This window comes from Heptranchias perlo, chromosome 6, assembly GCF_035084215.1.
Source record: "Heptranchias perlo isolate sHepPer1 chromosome 6, sHepPer1.hap1, whole genome shotgun sequence".
Lineage (NCBI taxonomy): Eukaryota > Metazoa > Chordata > Chondrichthyes > Hexanchiformes > Hexanchidae > Heptranchias > Heptranchias perlo.
In genome coordinates this window covers 41,253,152-41,275,904 of record NC_090330.1, presented here as the reverse complement: position 1 = coordinate 41,275,904, position 22,753 = coordinate 41,253,152, and the positions used below count along the sequence as shown (strand labels likewise).

Here is a 22,753-nt window from a genome sequence, read left to right as displayed (position 1 = left end):
ATTCCGCACATGGCCGAAAAAAAGTTAGAGGGAACCTTGTTGATTAGTGCCTTTTATATATTTTTTAAAACTTAGTTTAAATTAATTTAATTTTTATTACCAAATTTTCAAACTTACTGATGTGGTAATAGGCTCTTGAATGATGCACATGGAAATATCACACAGTGATGAACGGAGGACATTTTTTGAATTTGTTCTCTGGATGTGGGCGTCACCGGCAAGGCTGGCATTTATTGCCTATCCCTCGTTGATCAATGGTTTGATACAATTGAGTGGCTTGCTAGGCCACTTCAACTACATTAAATAGGTTTAACATAGCAGGTTGAAATTATCAAAATGAACAAAATGCATAGTTACACATTAAGCTTCTGGTATCCCAATGATTTGAAAGAAAAGCTATATGTAAACTACTGGCATAAACAAGAGGGGTAGAAATATATTTCCAATACAAATTGGATCTGATAGCAATAACCAAAGCTTATAGATAAAAGAAACAGGAGATGAGAGTAAAGGTCAGACCAGGGTAAGGAATAAAGATAACACAAACATTCAATGAACAAATACAGTTATAAAACAGAAGTATAAAAGTGCTGTTAAAAATAAAGTAAAAGGAACAACTATTAAAGATGAATTAAACTGTCTGTATAGCAATGTACACACTGCCCAAAATGAAACGGGGAAACTGGAGGCAATAATCCACAGTGAGGAACCAGATGTAGTTGGAATAACTGAAACATGACTACATAAAGAATAGGACTGGCAACTAAATATTGCAGGTTATAACATAATCAGGAAAGATAGGGAAGGAAGAAGGAGGGGGACTAGGTGTACTAATTAGAGATAACATAATGGCAGTAGAAAAAAAGGGACATAACTAACAGAAGGATAGAAACAGAATCCATATGGAGTGAAATAAAAGATAAGAAGGGATCGATCACACTAATACGGGTATACTACAGACCACCTAATAATGGAAAGCAAATATGTGAAATGAGTAAAGGACATTGTTTAAAATCTCCCACGATTATTATTCTATCGCCAAATAAACTGGCAAGAAGAGGTAGGTAAAGGAGTACAGAGAATGGAGTCTTTACAATGTGTGCAGGACTCCTTTCTTACCCAGTATGTTAAAAAAAAACCAACATGAGAGGAAGCACTGCTGGATCTAGTAATGGGAAATGAATCAGAACAGATAAGAGAAGTAAGCGTTGGGGAACAGCTAGGCAATAGCAATCACAACATAATAAGGTTTAAGATAAAGATTGAGAAGGACATAAGTAAGACAAAGACCAAAGTAATAAATTGGGGAAAAAAATGATTTCCAGGGTATGAGACTGGAAGTAGGGAAAATAAACTGGAAAAATTTACTGATAAACTACGAAATAGAACAGCAGTGGGAAACATTTAAAACTGTGATCATTGGAGTCCAGGAGAAATATATCCCTCTTAAAAAGCAAGAACAAACTAGCCAGTAATGATACACCATGGATGAATAAAGAAAAATTGGCCAAATTGAAACTAAAGGAAAAGGCATACACCAAATACAAAGGCAACAAACGAAAGGATGACAAAAGGAAATACAAAAAGGTTAGAAAAGATGTTAAAAATAAAATTAGGAAGGCAAGGAGCAACTACGAAATTGAATTATCAAGGAAGATGAAAAGAAAGAGTAAAGTATTCTACAGACAGATAAATAACAAAAGAAAGTCAGGATAGGGATAGGACCACCAAGTGACGCACATGATAAACTCACAGGTAGTGACAGTGAAATGGCAGAAATATTAAATAATTACTTTGCCTCCGTATTTACCAGGGAGACTAACATGGAGGGCATGACATTAGAAGAAGAGATCAAAAAAGATATAAAGACACTTAAGATAGAAAGGGGAGAGATAATTGATAAACTAATCAGATGTAGAAAGGATAAAATTCCTGGTCTGGATGGATTGCATCCGTGCATATTAGAAGAGGTTAGGGAAGAGATAGCAGAGGCACTATCACGTGTATATGTAACAATTAAATAGAAAAGGGAGAAGTGCCAGAGGACTGGACAGCTAATGTGATTCCTATATTTAAAAAGGGAAATAGAACCAGTCCAGGGAACTATAGACCCATTAGCTTAATGTCGGTGGTAGAAAAGATAACAGAATCTTCACTCAAAGATGTAATAGAAAAACATCTAGAAACCAAAAATACAATAAAGAATAGTCAGCACAGATTTCAAAAGGGAAAGTCATGCTTGATCAACCTTATTGAATTCTTTGACAAAGTATCACAAAGGGTAGACAAAGGTAATGCAGTGGATGTAATATATTTGGATTTTCATAATACCTTCGACTATGGTCAGAGCATGTGGAATCGGGACAAGTAGCAGAATGGATAGCAAGTTGGCTACAAAACAGAAATCAAAGAGTAAGGGTTAAAGGTAGCTACTCAGACTGGCAAAAGGTGGGAAGTGGTGTTCCACAAGGATTGGTGCTGGGACCACTGTTGTTCACCATTTACATAAACGATTTGGAATAGTTTTCAAAATTTGCAGTCAACACCAAATTGGGGGGTATAATTAATACCAAGAGGGACTGCAACAAAATACAGGAAGTCATTAATAAACTTGCAGAATGGGTGTGCAATTGGCAAATGAATTTCAATATTGATAAGTGTGAGGTATTGCATTTTGGTAGGAAGAATAAGGGGGCCACATACTGCTTGGAAAATAGTCTAAATGAAGTAGAGGAGCAGAGGGATCTGGGGGTACAGTTACACAAATCACTTGAAGAAGTGACGCAGGTTAATAAGGCCATTTTTTTTTTTAAAAAAAAAGCAAACCAAGCAGTAGGGTTCATTTCCAGAGGGTTAGAATTGAAAAGCAGAGAAGTTATGTTCAACACATTATAGAACCTTGGTTAGACCCCACTTGGAGCACTGTGAACAGTTCTGGTCTCCATATTATAAAAAGGATATCGAGGCACTGGAGAAGGTGCAAAAAAGATTTACTAGGATGATGCCAGAACTGAGAGGTTATAACTATCAGGAAAGATTGAGCAGGCTGGGGCTCTTTTCTCTTGAAAAAAGACTGAGAGGTAATCTGATAGAGGTTTTTAAGATTATGAAAGAGTTTGTTAGGGTATATGTAGCGAAGATGATTCCACTTGCAGGGGAGACCAGAATTAGGGGCCATAAATATAAGATAGTCACTAATAAATCCAACATGGAATTCAGGAGAAACTTCTTTACCCGGAGAGTGTTTAGAATGTGGAACTCGCTTCCACAAGGAGTTGTTGAGGCGACGAGCATAGATGCTTTCAAGGGGAAGCTAGATAAACGCATGAGGAAGAAAGAAATAGAAGGATAGGCTGATAGGGTTATATGAAGTAGGAGGGAGGAGGCTCATGTGGTGCATTAACACCGGCATGGACCTGTTGGGCCGAATGGCCTGTTTCTCTGCTGTACATTCTATGTAATTCTACAAGAATAGTGATCCCAAAACTGAAGAAGTATTGGATCTTCATAGTTAACTAAAATTTTAAAATTTGCTTTTTCTGCCCCCTCCCCCGTATGTGTTAGATAGCACTTCTAGAGAATTAAGTGCATACATTGTCGGAGTCATGCGTCAGTGAAGGATCTTTGTCCTGATTTTAAAATGTGCTATATCTAATTAGTAGTGCTTGATGTGGCACATCTTAAATGCCAGGATACAGTTTTTTTTACTGATGTGTAAAGCACACACTACTGCACATACATGTCACTACTTAATTTTTCTGCAATTCCACATGCCACTCAGTGATACTGCTCAGTGCTGAATTATAACTTTGTGTTGTGCACTTCTCCCCTGGAAACTGAGTTGTGACTACCCATTCTAATATTTGTTAAAAAGTCAGACTGAACTTTGCACTTGTTCTGCACCAGTGCTTGGTACTAAGATGCAGATTGTTTGACACAGTTGCCTGACAATTCTTAGTTATCTTACAAGCTTTTGATTGAATTTATTTTCACAGTTCCCTGTAGAATCTAGTATTCATATTATTCCATTTTTGTTTCCATTTGGTCTGTAATTTTGAAATTCGTTGTAGTTTACCACTGATGGACTGATAATGTTAACATGTTCCAATTGTAGTTTAAGCTGAAGGAAAACCTGCAGCTGTTTATGAAGTTTTCCCCTTTTTTAGGCACACCATTGTATTACTTATGTCCCTTTTATTTACAAATATTTAAATAGACTAGGTGCAGCTCGTACATTGTGGTGCTGCCCATCTGCTATTTAGGAATTATGCATTTGCTGTGTTATTTTTAACCACCAATTAGGATCTGAACTCCAACAGGCATCTTGTCATCAATCAATTAGGATGATAAACTTATAGGATATATGTGTGTGTTGATTGGGAAGGGGATGGTAGTATTGGTGAGATTAAAACATGATCGAAATGATTCTTTAGAGACTGTAAAATGGAGAGAGTGCAGCTTTACTGATTAAGGCCTTAATGGTAAAAAGGAATAACTATAAGGAATGGTTCACTGCCTATATATAGATATTTGATAATTGTAAAAATTATCCCTTGTTTCCAAGGACAATTGCCAATTATAGCTGTGTATACAAGACTGAAGGATTATTTTAAGGACCCAAATGTGTATATGTGTGAAAGTTGTGTTTTTTGAGAGAGGACGGTTGAGTGTGAAGAATGATGATGATATTTTCGGTTGTAAAATAGGAAACTAATTTTGGTGTGTGTCTGTCCGTCTGTGTCAGTCATCAGTGGTTTTTATTTTTCAGTCCAGGGAAGAAATGCCTTTATTAGTGTCATCCTGTAGTTACCAACGTGTAAATATAAATAAATGATTATGATCAGCTGGTTCATATCCTGTAGGACTTGCTTCACAACTATGGATTCTGGGCCTGGACCTTGACATTTTTCTGTGCAAATGCCTTCAGACTTGCAATTGACAAAAGCCAGTCTTCCAAGAAGAACTTTCAGTACCATATATTTTGGGGATTTCTTTTTGTAAAATATTATAAAATGTGAAAGGAATGAAGAGGTATATTGTCTACAATACATGATTTTGTTACAGACCGTACATTCTTATTGTGTCTTCTATTAGCTGCATTAGAATACTTATCCTGTTTAGCTTTTTTCAACTTTTATGTGTAGAGTAAGACATAACCATTCATGTTTTTAGAAACAATGGGTTTCTTTGTATGTGACTTAAACTGACAATATCTCCCCAGAACTTCAATAATCAGGCAGTGTTTTCCCATCCTGCCCTGTGTTTGAACTTGCTGCTCTATTATAATGGAAACTCTGTATTGCTTTATTGGTTTTACATCACTTGGACAATTTATTTCTTTACAAGGTTAACCCTTTGGTTATCTGAATACTACATCCATTCATGGAGTTAGATAGTTGTATTTTCACAAGTCCTATATTAGATAGTTTAACGTTTTGTTTTAGGGACACATGCACATACAAAGATATGTTTTACTGCCAACATTACCACCTTTTATCCTATTGGCTGGGGAAGGGAGTGGACAAATTTGCTCAGTGTGGGACAGTATGCTCATAAATCCCAATAACTGTCTGGGTAAACTGAGTCCAAACTCCTACAGGATCTTCAAAAGCTCTAATGGCTTTTATGTAAGTTGTACATTGCAATTATGAAAGTTTTAACCCATATGTATGTAGAAGCCTAACAGAAGCAAATGAACAGAAAATTCTTGTTGCAAAGTTTGTTGAGGTAGCACAAAGGTGTAAATTAAATCTATTTGGAAGTTCCCTTTTAAATTCATGTTATTAATTGTTTCTTTGAAGAGGTTGTGGTTCACAGCAACCTCTCATAAGAAGGCTAGATTCCTGAATAAGGGACATGCAGTAAGATTTGGTTTTGGCTGATATTTATTTTGCCTTCCCTTAGAGATGATGGGGAGCAGGGGATTGGGGGCTGGTCAAGTATGTCTCCAGGTGGGTTTCCTAACAGCAGTGGACACTTCAGCATGTTGCTCCATTCTGTCCTCCCTGTCCCAAATGTGGGTTTAGGCTATATTTGTTTTAAAATACCATATATATTTTTTCCTTCAACGGTTTCATAGCAGCTCCTGTAAGCAGGAGCATGCAAGTATGATCCAGAAGCTGTTACCTTTGGATGATGGAATATTAAAATACAGAGCAGAGGTTTTACTGGCTAAAATAAAATTTATTTACAAATTATAGAACATAGAGAAGCATCAGAATTGGGCTGACAAATGGTAAGTTACATTTGTGCCACATAAGCCATGAGTATCTCCAACGAGAAAAGACTCAACCACCTTATCCTGACCTTCAACAGCAAAATCATTACCAAATGTCTCACTATCAACACCTTGGGCTTCACCAATGACCATAAGCTTAACTAGACCAGCCATATTAACACTGTAGCTATAAGAACAATGCAGAGGCCTGGTACACTGCAACAGGAGACTTGCCTCCATCACTATTGCACCCTGCCTGCAATATACACTAGCCACAGAATGCAAAACGTTTTTCTGATTATCCTTGGGTCTTCACACATTATTCTTCAGCCAAAATGACAAACCAGTGACCTGCATGGTGGGGTGTACATGAAATAACCTGGGGTAACTCCTTTCCTGTGTGTTGCACCCAAATTATTTGTGTGCAGATTAACACTCAGATCAAGAACCCACAATGTGAGGTTCAGTGGCTTTGGATCTGTGCGTAAAAACCGGAAGCCTCAGTCTGTTTTTGTTTTGCCAGAAGTGGAATGTCACTACCTGCCATTACAGTAGAGTCACAGGTTTTTTTTGTAGTGTATGCTTTACCACGTGTTTACCCTTAATAAATACATGCGCACGCATACGCATGAAGACTTTTACGCTTGGAATAAAGAGTTTCATAGTAGTAGGTACAGCACAGGAGGAGGCCATTCGGCCCATCATGCTTGTGCCGGCTCTTTGAAAGAGCTATTCAATTAGTCCCATTCCCCTGCTCTTTTTCCATAGCCCTGTAAATTTTTTCCCTTGACTTATTTATCCAAATCCCTTTTGAAAGTTACTGTTGAATCTACTTCCTCCACCCTTTCAGGCAGTGTATTCCAGACCATTACAACTCGCTGCGTTTAAAAAAAAAAGTTTCCTCATGTCGCCTCTGGCTCTTTTGCCAATCACCTTTAAATCTATGTCCTCTGGTTACCGACCCGTCTGCCACTGGAAAAAGCTTCTCCTTGTTTACTCTGTCAAAACCATTCATGATTTTGAACACCTCTATCAAATCTCCCCTTAACCTTCTCTGTTCTAAGGAGAACAACCCCAGCTTCTCCAGTCTTTTCTTTTAGTCAAGTAAATTTTCATTTGCAACAATGGTGCTACACCAGAATAAATTGCGAATAGTTTTTTTTTTCCCCAGTATTTAGAGAGCTATTTTGAAAGAATTGAACCAAGGGGCATTTTCTTCTTCACCATTTTGTTGACAATCACTTACAGTAAATTTTAGTATGTGTTTGAATTTGAGTAATTATTTTTATGCAGACCAAGTTGTTTATCCACAAAATAAATGGGTCTTGCTGGCTTGTCAGTAAGTTGCCAGCTGGCTATTGTATGTTTGTGGAAATAGGGTCTGCACAAGCAGCTGCAACAAAACCAAACATAGTGGTGATGATGATGCAGTTCTCTATGAAGTATTTGCTGCTGTTACCACCATAGAGAGAAATGGAGAAGTGTCGTCTTACATTTGTTTAAATTATGTCAAAGTTAGGGAATGTGAACCTAGATGTAATTTTACAGAACCTAGTAAATCAGAAATAAAAGCTTTTGAGCTGTTAAGCTTTAAATTAAAAAAAAAGCTTGTCTGATCATTACTTCAAAATGTTGGATGTGTTAGTGTCCAACATTCAGACTGGGGCAAATGCAGAACAGGAAGAAGTTGTTGCTGTGGATAAACGTATTTTATGGTTAGAAGATGATTCATGTCCGGAAGGTAAAACATTATTAGATTAGTGTGTGTTCTTTGGCAACTGCAATGTCACTTTTTAAAAATAAATTTGGACTGGGGAGAGGGGCAGGGGTGGTGGTGGGGAAACAATTTTCAAAAGTAGATACCAGTTGACGTTTCCCATATTAGGTGGCAATGTCACCGGATGCAGTGCTCTGTAAAGTAGGAAGTGGTTTTCTGTGTCAGTCTGTAAAACCTTGTACAAAATAACTATATTAAGTCTCAAGATACAACATGTAAGTAGTTTTGCTGTTGTAAGTGTTGGTGCAATCATCATGCTGTGAAGAATTCTACTGCTGAAACTTGCAGCTGCTTTTTGGGTAGTAAGTAGTGTTAAGATTTTCCTGTGACATTTTTGTCCAATTAGTACAATAATTGTATTAAATGTGCAGCAAAGTGAGTGTTTAGTCTATTCTGATCTTAATGCATTTGGGAAGTATGAGTGGATCAATTATGGCTTCTCACACCCCCCAACTACTACCACCAACTGTTAGAACTTTTTAGGAATAATATAACAACATTCCTGTAGATGAGAATTCCTGTCCCATGATTCTTTGTTTCAAGTTTTAGTCAACAGGAGTAACCAGGGCCAAGGTCTTAGCCCTTTCCTTCAGGGTGGAAGGAAAATTTAAGAGTGAGTCACCCTGGACCACTCCCTTGTATCTTTTGATCATTGAAAGGAAGAGGTCTAGAAGCTAGCACCTTTTGCCGTATTGACCAGTGTGTGATAAAGGGAGTGAGTCCTGGGATAGCCCTTCAAGAAGAAGGAATGTGTACAGTATTTAAAGATCTTCCCTCGTCGATCCATTGCACAGTGTGTTTTAATTTCTACTTCTGATTACTTAAAACCAGAAGTTAATTTTGTTTCCAAGTAGAATAGTGCTATGTCCTTGAGAGGAAATCCTCTTATTTGCAAAAGATTATTTTTGGCAGGATTTTAATTATTTTATTTGTTGATGTAAATTTTTTTTATAATCAGCATGGGATTTAAAATTCCCTTAATATGCTGGGACTGCCCCATTTAATGCCTTGCAAAGTTGTTCTACACAATGGTTGGGTTTCTGGCTGAAAATGCAAAGCACCTGAAAAAGAACTTTGTCACGTAGACCCATTATCAGACCAGATATGGTCAGGTTTGTTGTTCACTGCCACCATTTTTTGTATCTTAGAATTCTAGAATTTGCAGTTTTTTTCCATCTAGTGCATTTCACATTGTTGTTTCATGAATTATTTTTACCATATGCAGTGTAGTGAAAAGCAATTTTTGTTACACTGAAATACAAATTAATGTATTTGCCTAAATGTTTTTCTTGGCTTCCCTAAATATGGCAAAGAATTTTTACACATGACCTTCAGACACTCACTCCCCAGCAGCCCAAATACCAACATACATTCCTCATCATCCTTTCAAATACCAATGCATGTTTCTCAGCCACATTTCCATACCATGTCATCTCTTTTTTACCACCCTTACCTTTATTTCTGGGCATCGCTGTAGGTTTCGGGATGCCCCATGTCGTTACTTCTGAATTGATACTGCAGCAGTATCACTAATGAGAGCGCCACAGCTTGTCATTGTCTCTCTACTTGCTGTCAGATCGCTTCAAATTTACCGCTGATAGAGCCAGAAAAGCAGCAACTGTGCAGAACAGTTTGGCATGGTATTTTTATGGGGCAGCCCCAGCACAATAAGGAAATTTTAAATCACTAATTTTTTGCATCTTACTAAAAATGTTAACTGTTCGAGTAAAACATTGGTATGCATGAGATCTTGCAGAAAGACCAACCAGAAACAAATAATTATGTGATGCGTAAGAAGGAAATATGTAAAATTTGAATAATCTGCTCTAAATACCCAATTCATTTTAAAAAAAATAAAACTCATGTAACCTAACATATAGCTACAGGGGTCAGAAAGAGTAGATCTTGCCTAATTAATCCAATAGACATTGTTGAGGAAGTGTTATCCCAAATTGATTTGGGAGAGGGGGGAAAGCCGTATAATGTGTATCTAGAATTCCAAAAGGCCTTTGATAAAGTACCACATAAGAAACTCCTTTATAAACTAAAGTCATTGGCTATGGAGAGCAAAACATGGACGCAGGTTAGTAAGTGGATCAAGGGAAGGAAGTAGAAGTTGGTCATGAGGGGGTGATAGAACAAAATGGAGTTGGGGAAGTATTGAGTGAGGTGCCCCAAGTATCTGTTAATAATATTAGAAAGATAAAGGAAATCAAAATATCATACTATTTTTAATGTATTTTGTAAAAGAAAGAATAACGTACCTTTTTTATGTCGTACCTTTCACGACCTCCGGACATCCAAAAATGCTTCACCAATAATGCCTATTTCTACCTCTAACATCGCTCTGTCTGTGCCCCTGCCTCAGCTCATCTGCTGCTGAAACCCTCATCCATGCCTTCGTTACCTCCAGACTCGACTATTCCAGTGCTCTCCTGGCTGGCCGCCCACCTTCCATAAACTTAAGCTCATCCAAAACTCTGCTGCCTGTATCCTAACTCGCACCAAGTCCCTTTCTCCCATCACCCCTGTGCTCGCTGACCTACATTGACTCCTGGTCCGGCAATACCTCGCTTTTTAAAAAAAAAATTCTCATCCTTGTTTTCAAATCCCTCCATGACCTCACCCCTCTCTATCTCTGTAACCTTCCCCAGCCCTACAACCATCCAAGATCTCTGCGCTCCTCCAATTCTGGCCTCTCGTGCACCCCTATTTTAATTACTCCACCATTGGCGGCCATGCCTTAAGCTGCCTGGACCCTAAGTTCTGAAATTCCCTCCCTAAATCCCTCCGCCTCTCTACCCCTCTACCTCTCTCTCCTTTAACTCACTCCTTAAAACCTACCTCTTTGACCAAGCTTTTGTTCACCTGTCCTAATATCTCCTTATGTGGCTCGGTCAGATTTTGTTTCATAACCCTCCTGTGAAGCGCCTTGGCATGTTTTACTATGTTAAAGGCGTTACATAAATGCACTTCACTGGCGCTATATAAAAGTACTTTTGAAATGTAGTCACTGTTGTAATGTAGGAAATTGTTATACACAATACATTTCAGGAGTATAACAAATGAAGTTCCAGTTTTGACCTTTAACCTGTTTTGAAACTGGAGACTTCCACAACATTTGCACAAAGCAGTTATAGAATGAGAGGTATGAATACTAGTAGACAAATCACCTTCCCTATATCTGGGGCTCGATGTTACCAGGGCTGCGGGTTCACGGCAGGGGGCTATTGGGCGCGTGGGTAACGCACCTGGCGAAATCAGTCTGCCCCCCGCGCGATCGCAGCCTAATTGGATCCACTTACCTGGTCTTCCGGGTTCCCCACTCCTGATCTGCGCGTCGGGCGGGCTGCGCATGCGCAGTAAGCTCTGTCAGCTGGAGGAGCTCTATTTAAAGGGGCAGTCCTCCACTGACGGATGCTACAACAAATAGGAAAAATTACAGCATGGAGCAGCCCAGGGGGAAGGCTGCTCCCAGTTTAATGATGCCTCACTCCAGGTATCATTAGATGGGGTGAGGAGGAGGCGAAGGACAGAGATTTCCCCCCCCCCCCTCCCCGGCGGGCGGGAGGAAGCGGCCTGGCTCGAGGTGGCAGAGGAGGTCATCAGCACCACCAACATATCGCCCACCTGCATACAGTGCAGGAGGCGCTCCAATGACCTCAGTAGGTCAGCCAAAGTGAGTACACTTACTCATTCCCTTACACTCCATCTGCCACATCACCGCCCCCACCCCACATCTCCTTCTGCACTGCCAACACTACTCTGTCACATCACCCCTCATACCCACTCAAATCTCATCCTCATCTTACCTGCACTTACTCACCTCGCCAGTACTCATCCCGCCACTACCACTCAATCCAATCCTCATACAATCTCATGGCTCTATCTCATACTCACCCTCTCATGCATCTTTTTCACAGTCAGCCTCACTCAACCTGCCACTACCTGTGCTGCAGCCACAGGGCATGCATCACATATGTGCAGTAGGCAGCGTAAGGCAAACGTGTCGTGAGCATGAAGGGGATGCACAAGGGTGTTTGAGGGTTTGTCATGGTTTTTCCTTGTATTGAATTTCTGACCAACTCACATTACATATTATATTGGCACCACTACTGCCACGTCTTTGCGAATCTTGTCTGGTTTGTGCAATAATGCCCTTTCCTGAGGATCACTATGAAGACCCACAAATGATGCCACCCATTGTGTCACTGCAGAGTGGGTGTATGTGTATTTGCAGGGCTCTTTTGTGCAGACGACTGAGAGACGTCGGCGATGTCCCCGGTGGCACCCTGGAAGGATGCGGAGGAGAAGTTGTTGAGGGCAGTGGTGACTTTGACAGCGACAGGTAAGAAGATGGTGCTCGGGCCAGCCGGGAGCAGCTCGGCATGAAGGAGGCTGCAGATGTCCACGACTACATGTTGAGTGACTCTGAGCCTCCGTGTGCACTGCTGCTCAGAGAGGTCCAGGAAGCTGAGCCTCGGTCTGTGGACCCTGTGGCGAGGGTAGTGCCCTCTGCGACGCATCTCTCTGTGCGGTTGCCCTCCCTCCTGCTGTATACAGGTGGATGTGTCACAGCACTTTGTTGTGGAGCTCCACGTGTCAGAGGTGGAAGGCATGGCCTCCCTCTGAGATAGGTACATGTCTCTGGACCCTGGGGTAAGTGTGCAAGTTGGTGAATTTTCTTGTCAGGAGGAGGGTGGTAGAGGCCAAACTTTGTCCCAAGTGACAGAGTGGCCTCCTGCAATGAGTGAGGGTCTCCCGCACCACCACCACCAACCCCACTCCCCCCCCCCCCCCCCCTGCCCCCCCCCCCCCACACCTGTCAAATGGACCTTTGCAGCTGCCACAGGCTGACAGCTGCAACACGTCCATTTCAACTGGGAGTGTTTCCCCCAGTATGGGAAACAGTCCCAGTTGTCAATAAAATCCCACCCCTCCTCACATATTCACTTAATCAGGTCTGTTAATGACCTGAAATACCAAGATAAACCCCGCTGGCTTTAATTGCCTGCGGGATTCCCACATGCGAGGGCTGCGCTCGCACGTCGGCGCGTCTGTGGGGAACCCGGAAGTGGGCGGGTTGGAGCCAGGCTCCGAACCCGCTCCAGGATTCCCCGATTTTCGGAGCCCCCCCCCCCCCGCCAGGAACGCACCCGATAGCGGGTGCTAAAATTAAGCCCCAGATGTCTGTGTTCAGTGAACGAACTGAGTGGAATGGAGCTGAGAATTATTAATATTAGCAAACCTCATCCAAAAAAGTGGTGTATGTAATCTTACAAATTGAAAGTTTTCCTCCTTGATAGCATAGACATAAGGGTACTTTTTCACTTTTGAACTGGTTAACACTTTGTAATCTGTTGTCCCGTTTAAAATTGTAATGGTGCAGTTCTTTAGGATTGAAGTAAACAGCTTACTACTATTCCAAAATTCAAATCTGATTGCGTGGGGGTGGGGGGGAAATTTTACAGAATTAATTCTGCATGTGGAATAACTAATATATTGAAAAGTTGAACAAAAATCTATTTATCTAGTTCTGGTTATTAACTTTTTAATTGAGTTTAGTCTTTGCTTAGTGAAGCACAAAAAAAGCTTTGTCTACTATAATTAAACTTAACTTAATACACAAGCTACAGGATTTGTTCTGAAGTATTCTGGACTGTGTAAATATTAGAACAGTCCAAAGCAAATAGATCTTTCAAGTATTTCCCCCCTCAGAGCCTTAGTTACAAGTCCAGTTCAGCTGAGAAAAATGACTTGGGCTCCAGAGAAGCATGGGATCAAAGTGACTATAAAAAGGAGGAAAATATAAAACTGGAAAATGTAAACCAATTCTTATACCATGGCTGTGGTATAATCATGGAGTATTTAATGGATTTTAATATTCAATATTAATCAGTACAAGCTTCTTTCTACTACCATGTGCTTTCACAATTAAAACCTAATTTTTAGACTTTACCAAGTTTAGAGGAAATGAAAAGTAGGGGAAGAAACAAAACCAGTAAAACAAAATAATCATTGAAATTGTGCTGTGTGTATTTCCTGACAGATCACTGGTCTTTTAAAGAAATGTTTCTCTCTTGTGCATTTTTTTTAAATTAAAAAGCTTTAAGGACCCTATACAAAAGGCAGGCACGTTCCTCACTCCCAAACTCTAAGACTTTTTTTATATTCGTTCATGGGATGTGGGCGTCGCTGGTGAGGCCGGCATTTTATTGCCCATCCCTAATTGCCCTAGAGAAGGTGGTGGTGAGCCGCCTTCTTGAACCGCTGCAGTCCGTGTGGTGAAAGTTCTCCCACAGTGCTGTTAGGTAGGGAGTTCCAGGATTTTGACCCAGCGACAAAGAAGGAACGGCGATATATTTCCAAGTCAGGATGGTGCGTGACTTGGAGGGGAACGTGCAGGTGGTGTTGTTCCCATGTACCTGCTGCTCTTGTCCTTCTAGGTGGTAGAGGTCGCGGGTTTGGGAGGTGCTGTCGAAGAAGCCTTGGCGAGTTGCTGCAGTACACACTGCAGCCACTGTGCGCCGGTGGTGAAGGGAGTGAATGCTTAGGGTGGTGCATGGGGTGCCAATCAAGAGGGCTGCTTTGTCCTGGATGGTGTCGAGCTTCTTGAGTGTTGTTGGAGCTGCACTCATCCAGGCAAGTGGAGAGTATTCCATCACACTCCTGACTTGTGCCTTGTAGATGGTGGAAAGGCTTTGGGGAGTCAGGAGGTGAGTCACTCGCCACAGAATACCCAGCCTAATGTGGAAAGGAATCCAGAAGGTAAGTATTTTCTAATTGTTATGCTTATGGGTACAGAAATAATACTGTGGATTGTACAGCAGAGGGCAGCCTTCACAGTTTATCACGTAATGGCTTTCTGAAAACTTTGCTGTTGACCAAGGCGAGTTCAAAGCCGAGTTTAAGTTATGACAGCTGTTATTGGATGTAGAGACCTGTTATCTCTTCCAGAAATGTGTGTCTTCTACCTTCAGAGCTCTTTTATCAGAGATGAATTAAATTTGTGGGGCTGTCTGAGGTCAAAATAGAACTTGTTGAGTCAAAGAAAAATGAAGATTTCGCTGAATGACTCCCAGTGGGTTGGGGAGGAAAATAGATTCTATGGACAACCATGAAACTACTGGGTCAGCCATGGTTCTGTGGTTGCACTCTTGCCACTGAGTTAGAAGATTGGGGGTGCAAGTCCCTCTCCAGTGACTTGAGCACATAGCCTAGGCTGATAGAGTACAAAAGCAAAGACATTATGCTAAATCTTTACAAATCACTGGTTAGGCCTCAGCAGGAGGAAAAATTTGCAGAGCTATGGGGAAAGAGCAGGGGAGTGGGACGAGCTCTTTCAAAGTGCCGGCACAGATACGATGGCCCGAACTGCCTCCTATGTTCTATGATTCTATTCTACGATACCACAATGCGGTACTGAAGGAGTGCTGCACTGTCAAGAGGTGGCGTCTTTCAGATGAGACATTATACCAAGGCCCCGACTGCCCTCTCAGGTGGACATAAACGATCCCATTGCACTATTTTGAAGATGAGTAGGGGAGTCCTCCTTGGTGTCCTGGTCAATATTTATCCCTCAACCAACGTTCCCTTTTAAAAAAAGAACACATTATCTGGTCATTATCTCATTGCTGTTTGTGAGACCTTACTGTGCGCAAATTGGCTGCCATGTTTCCTACATTACAACAGTGATTACACTTCAAAAATACTTCATCGGCTGTAAAATGTTTTAGGATGTCTTGAGATTGCGAAAGGGGCTACGTAAAATGTAAGTTCTTTCCTTTAGGATGTAAAACATTCTTAAAACATATTTGAAAATCATATTTGAACAGGATTTTTGGTTTGAAGTTGCAGAATTTAAGGTTCATAATACAGTAGAGAACCAGGCTGAATACAGAAAGTACAGAGGAGATCTAAAAAAAGGAATAAGAGGGGCAGAGAGAGAGTATGAGAATAGATTAGTGGCTAACATAAAAGGGGACAAAAAAGATCATCTTGTGGGGGCAGAGGGCATGGCTGAGGCATTAAATAAATACTTTGCATCTGTCTTGCCATTGTAGCAATAAAAGAGGAGGTAATAGCAATATTGGATAGGATAAAAATAGATAAAGAGGAGGTACTTAAAAGATTGGCGGTACTCAAAGTAGATAAGTCACCCGGTCCAGATAGGATGCATTCCAGGCTACTGAAGGAAGTAAGGGAGGAAATTGCGGAGGCTCTGGCCACAATCTTCCAATCCTCCTTAGATATGGGGATGGTGCTGGAGGATTGCACATGTTCCACCCCTGTTCAAGAAAGGGGAAAGGGATAAACCCAGCAATTACAGGCCAGTCAGCCTAACGGTGGTGGGGAAACTTTGAGACAATTATCCGGGACAAAATAAATTGTCACTTGGAAAAGTATTGACTAATAAATGAAAGTCAGCACAGATTTGTTAAAGCAAAATCGTGTTTGACTAACTTGATTGAGTCCTTTGAGTGTAGTGCGGTTGATGTTGTGTATATGGACTTTCAAAAGGCATCTGATAAAGTACCACATAATAGACTTGTTTGCAAAATTAAAGCCCATGGGATTAAATGGACAGTGACAGTGTGGATACAAAACTGGCTAAGGGACAGAAAGCAGAGAGTAGTGGTGAACAGTTGTTTTTCAGACTGGAGGGAAGTATACAGTGGTGTTCCCCAGGGGTCAGTATTAGGACCACTCCTTTTTTTGATATTTATTAATGACCTGGACTTGGGTATACAGGGTATAATTTCAAAGTTTGCAGATGACACTATACTCGGAAATGTGGTAAACAATGTGGAGGATAGAAACAGACTTCAGGAGGACATAGACAGACTGGTGAAATGGGCAGACACATGGCAGATGAAATTTAATGCAGATAAGTATGAAGTCTTCCATTTTGGTAGGAAGAATGAGGAGAAGCAATATAAACTAAATGGTACAATTTTAAAGGGGAGGCTGGAACAGAGAAACCTGGGGGTGCATGTACACAAATCTTTGAAGATGGCAGTACAGGTTGAGAAGGCTGTTTAAAAAAGCATATTGGATCCTGGGCTTTATTAATAGAGACATAGAGTATAAAAGCAAGGAAGAAATGCGAAACCTTTATAAAACACTGGTTAGGCCTCAGCTGGAGTATTGCGTTCAATTCTGGGCACCACACTTTAGGAAGGATGTGGTGAGAGGGTACAGAAGAGATTTACTAGAATGATGCCAGTGTTGAGGGATTTCAGTTATGTGGAGAGACTGGAGAAGCTGGGGTTGTTCTCCTCAGAACAGAGACTGTTAAGGGGAGATTTAATAGAGGTGTTCAAAATCATGACTGGTTTTGACATAATGAACAAGGAGAAACTGTTCCCAGTGGCAGAAGCGTCAGTAAACAGAGGACACAGATTTAAAGTGATCGGCAAAAGAGCCAGAGGCGACATGAGGAAACATTTTTTTACGCAGCGAGTTGCAATGGTCTGGACTGCACTGCTTGAAAGGGTGGTGGAAGCAGATTCAATAGTAACTTTCAAAAGGGAATTGAATAAATACTTGAAGGGAAAAAATTTACAGGAGTTCTTTGAGGAAGTAACAAGCAACGTGGATAAAGGGGATCCTGTGGATATGGTGTACTTGGATTTCCAGAAGGCTTTTGACAAGGTGCCACATCAAAGGCTACTACACAAAATAAGAGCTCATTGTGTAGGGGATAACATATTAGCATGGATAAAGGATTGGTTAGCTAACAGGAAACAGAGAGTAGGCATAAATGGATCATTTTCAGGTTGGCAAGATGTAACGAGTGGAGTGCCACAGGGATCAGTGTTTGGGCCTCAACTATTTACAGTGTATATCAATGACTTGGATGATGGGACCGTATGTTTGGGTGTGAAATTTGCTGATGACACAAAGGTATGTAGAAAAGTATGTTGTGAAAAGGACATAAGGAGTCTGCAAAGGGATATAGATGGGTTAAGTGAGTGGGCAAAAATTTGGCAGATGGAGTATAATGTGGGAAAATGTGAACTTGTCCACTTTGGCAGGAGGAATAGAAAAGCAGTATATTATTTAAATGGAGAGAGATTGCAGAACTCTGAGGTGCAGAGGGACCTGGGTGACATCATATATGAATCAACAAAAAGTTAGTATGCAGGGACAGCAAGTGATTTAGGAAGGCAAATGGAATGTTGTCATTTATTGCAAGGGGAATGGAATATAAAAGTAGAGATGTTTTGCTACAGTTGTACAGGGAATTGGTGAGACCACATCAAGAATACTGTGTGCAGTTTTGGTCTCCTTATTTAAGAAAGGACGTAATTGCTTTGGAGGCAGTTCAGAGAAGGTTCACTTGACTGATTCCTGGGATGAGGGGATTATCTTATGAGGAAAGGTTGGACAAGTTGGGCCTGTGTACACTGGAGTTTAGAAGAATGAGAAGTGATCTTATTGAAACATATAAGGTCCTGAGGGGACTTGAAGGGGTAGATGCTGGGGGGATGTTTCCCCTTGTGGGAGAGACTAGAACTAGGGGCCACAGTTTAAAAATAAGGGGTCTCCCATTTAAGATGGAGATGAGGAGAATTTTTTTCTCGGAGGGTCATGAGTCTGTGGAACTCCCTTCCCCATAGAGCGGTGGAGGCAGGGTCATTGAATATTTTTAAGGCTGAGTTAGATAGATTCTTGATTAGAAAGGGCGTTGAAGGTTATAGTAGGTAGACGGGAAAGTAGGGTTGAGGTCACAATCAGATCAGCCATGATCTTATCAAATGGCAGAACGGCTCGAGGGGCCGAATGGCCTACTCCTGCTCTTAATTCGTATGTTCATAATTCGTATTAGGCTGTGGGGAAAGAGCAGGGGAATGGGACTAATTGGATAACTCTTTCAAAACCGGTACAGGCACGATGGGCTGAATGGCCGCTTCCTGTGCTGTACCGACTATGATACTATGAACAAAAATCTAATGCAATTCAGCCCATCCTGCGAAAGGGATTTTGAAAAACCACAAAGCTACTTGGGTTGTGGGATGGGAGGGTGGGAGAGGAGAGATGGCCTAGGTAATGTGCATGATTATTTAATTTTACTTTACATTTTATTCCCTAATGTAACAGACACATTGTGTAAATTATAATAATGCATCTTTGACATTTTCTTATATCCCAACCCTACTAAAACATTTCCTGTGCAGTATACTGGCTTAGACTGTGCTTCCTCCCCATTGCTACTATTCTCTCTCTCACTCCAGCCACCCCCCCCCCCATCACCCAGTCTCTCTCTTCAGGACGGGCTGTGCATTCTTAGTTTTAATAGATTAAATGCCTCATAGTAAGTGGGTGAAACTGGCAATGACTTGCATCTTGCACATCTCTACGTAGTTTCTCTTGTAAAACTAAACTTATTTTTTTGCCCTTGTCCTGTTATACTCAAAATTTCATGATACTCACCTTTTGGTTGTTTTATGTTTCTTTATTATCTTAACTGAAGTTTTGCCGTTTTAGAGAATTATTTAAAAATGTTTAATCTTTTAATTGATAGTTTCAGTGATGCCAGCCATACCTTCAACCTTTAAGTGTCCTATGCTCTGGAATTCCCTCCCTCAAACCTCTTTGTTTCACCTCCTTTAAGACCTTCCTTAAAACACACCTGTTTTTAACCATGGTTTTGGTCACCCTTCCTAATAGCGCCACTTTTGGCTCTCCGTCCATTTTTGTCTAATTCTGTGAAAGGCCTTGGGACATTTTTCTATGTTAATAGCGCTATGTAAATACTAGTTGTTACAAAGGGCATTGTTTTCCTGCTGCACCTATTTTTTGTTTGCGTTTCTCCAGGCATGGCAGTGATGCCAGTATTACCAGTGAGGTGCCTATGCAAATAAATTCAAACTGCAAATGAGGAGGAGAAACCACTTTTGGATTCAGTGAAATCCCTTCCCTTCCACTTTTTCCCCTTTACTCCTGTAGCACTGATGGCTTTTGATTATAATGTCAACAGTCTCCTATTAATTGCTTGAATTTTTAAAATTAGAATTGCTGCTAGACAATAAGTACAGTTTTCACCTAACCTTTTCAGTATGCAACATGTCATTAGGAAATCATGGTATTGATCTTATCTGTAAATGCAGGTTGCTAGATTATATTGAAATCTGATTGAAGTATGGTTACACCTAATTTGAGGCATGTGATGTTCTATTAACTTTAACCACAGGCAGTGAGGAGGGAGGTTATATAAACATTGCAGTGTTTTTTAAAAGAAAATTAAATATAAAGCTGAAACAGAAATGTGGATCTCAAGTGATACATTAATTGAATAGCAGTAATAAACATGGGATCATACAGCACATTGTATTACACTACAGACATCTTGAGCTCGATTTTCGAGTGAAGTAGCGGTGTGTTGGGGGCGGGGATCTCTCAAAATCGCGGAAATCCCGAGCGGGTTCGGAGCCCAGCTCCAACCCACAGACTTCCGGGCTCCCCATTGACGCGTCTAGGTGCACGCACTCCTCCTGAATGCGGAAGTCCCACCGGCAATTAAAACCGGCGGGATGATCATTTACATAGTTGTTGAAGTACTTGAACTACTTAATTGTCTCCACATTTTGGCAGGGGTGCATTTTTGAAGCATCCTCAGTGTGTTTCCCGTGCTGTGGGAAACACACTCTGTTGCAACAGACGTGTTTCAGCCAACAGCCAGTGGGAGATGCAAATGCTTATTTGACAGATGGGGAGAAAACGTCATCTATTGCAGCAGAGCACACTGTCACTTCAGATAAAGTTTTGGCTGCAAGATCTTTGTTTTCATTCAAAATTCTTACTTTCCACTCAAAATTCTGCTGTTCAAACATATTTAACTACTTTGCGAACCCCCTCAAACTCACACCATCAGGATTGGGGGGGGGTGGGGCGCGGGTGCCATGGCTCCATTCACCACTACATCTGAGGATGAGCAACATCACCAGCCTTGCCAGGCACGGCATCCACCTCCGCCACATGGAGCTCCACAACACAGTGCTGCGCCGCAGCACCTGCACAAGAGCAGAGAGGGCAACAACAGAGAGAGCAACGTCGCAGGAGGCACTACCCTCGCCACAGGGAGAACAGACCGAGGCTCAGTTTCCTGGACTTCTCTAAGGAGCAGTGCATACGGAGGCTCAGTTGGTCGCCAGGTAGTCGCAGACATCTGCAGGCTCCTTCATGCCGAGCAACATCTCCTTACCTGTCGCTGTCAAAGTCACCACTGCCCTCAACTTCTTCACCTCCGGATCATTCCAGGGTGCCACTGTGGACGTCGCCGGGGTGTCTCAGTCATCTGCACACAAGTGTATAAGGCAGGTCACCGACTGCTTGTTTCGCAGGGCCTCGCAGTACGTTTACTTCCCCATGGATGACCTAAGCTAGATGGAGAGGGCAGTGGGATTCCACTTTGTGGCTGGCTTCCCACAGGTGCATGGTGTAATCGATTGCACCCATATAGCAATACGAGCGCCTCAACACGAGCCAGGACTGTTCAACAGGAAGGGGTATCAGTCCATCAACACTCAGCTCGTTTGTGACCACCACAAAAGATTCCGTCATGTGTGCGCCAGATTCCTTGGCAGCTGCACGATTCCTTCATCCTCTAGGAATCCAACGTCCCGCCCCTCTTCCACACACCGAACACCCTTAAGGGCTGACTCCTCGGGGACAAGGGATACCCCCGCACACGTGGCTCATGACACCTCTGAGGTACCCCGTCACCGAGCAACAGTGTCGATATAACGACAACCACATCGCCACCAGGTCTACAATTGAGCATGCTATGGGGGTGCTCAAGATGTGATTTTAGGTGCCTTGATCGTTCTAGGGGAGTGGTTCAATACGCACCAAAGTAGGACGCATTTTGGGCACAACAGAGAGGGGTGCAGCTTGAGGAGAAGGAGGAGGAGCAGGAGCAACTCATGGGCAGAGCAGTGGCTCACCTGGTTGCTCGTGAGGCCATGGAGTCACTGATACGTGAACGGTTCTCCTAACATCAGACGGTGTGAAGAGTCCAGTCCTCACACCACCTGGATAGAGCAGCGCCCACAACAGTTCCCACCCCCTCCCCCACCCCTCCCTGCACAAAACAGTCCTGCAACTACACCTACACCCACTGTAGAGTGACCCATTGGGTGGAATCAAGTGTCAGCATTCATGGTGAACCTCATGAAAGGGCCCTATTATAGAAGCCAGTAAAGAATGGCTAAGACGTGGACGTAGAGGTGACAATAATAATATTTAATGTGACAATTTAACAAAAAGCTAATATAAATTTTAAAAAATCATGACCAACCATCAAACACCCTTGTGCATACCCTCCGTGTTTACAAAACCTTCGCCTTTCTCTTCCGACTACTTCTACGTGGTGCATCCCCTGTGGCTGCGGCAGAGGTAGTGGCAGGTTGCTCTTCTTCATGCCCTGACCAATTAATACTTTGGGCCTACGCCCTCTGGGTTTTGGTGCCCGTGAGAGCCCCTCCAAAGACTGCTCCACCTGCACCTGTGCAGGGGCAGACTCGACCACCTGGAGCGGAGGCAGCATTGCGGGTACTGGTTGAGAGGGGGGCAAGGGGTGAGACGTGGAAGCACTTTGAGTGGCATCCCCACTTCCATGTCCCCTTTCGCCATCATCCCGTCCCTGGGCCAGGCCCACATCACACCTACCACTCTGCTGGACAATAGTCTGGAGGACATGTGTAAAGCCTTGTAAGGCCAGTGCTAGTATATCTGCCTGCCTGTTTAAGGTGGCA

General features: G+C 42.0%; 1 protein-coding gene across 4 annotated transcripts in view; it reads left to right on the top strand.

The window, feature by feature from the left end:
• The window catches only part of LOC137322935 (LIM and senescent cell antigen-like-containing domain protein 1), a 134,960-nt gene that overhangs the window by 28,532 nt on the left and 83,675 nt on the right, over positions 1-22,753 (top strand). Inside the window, exon 2 of one of the 4 annotated variants that reach the window (XM_067986176.1) lies at positions 12,235-12,342. The exons of 1 other annotated variant lie outside the window; for it this stretch is intronic. In XM_067986176.1, the coding sequence (XP_067842277.1) occupies positions 12,235-12,342 (108 nt within the window). 2 more of the 4 variants (XM_067986181.1, XM_067986180.1) reach the window with 2 other exon arrangements.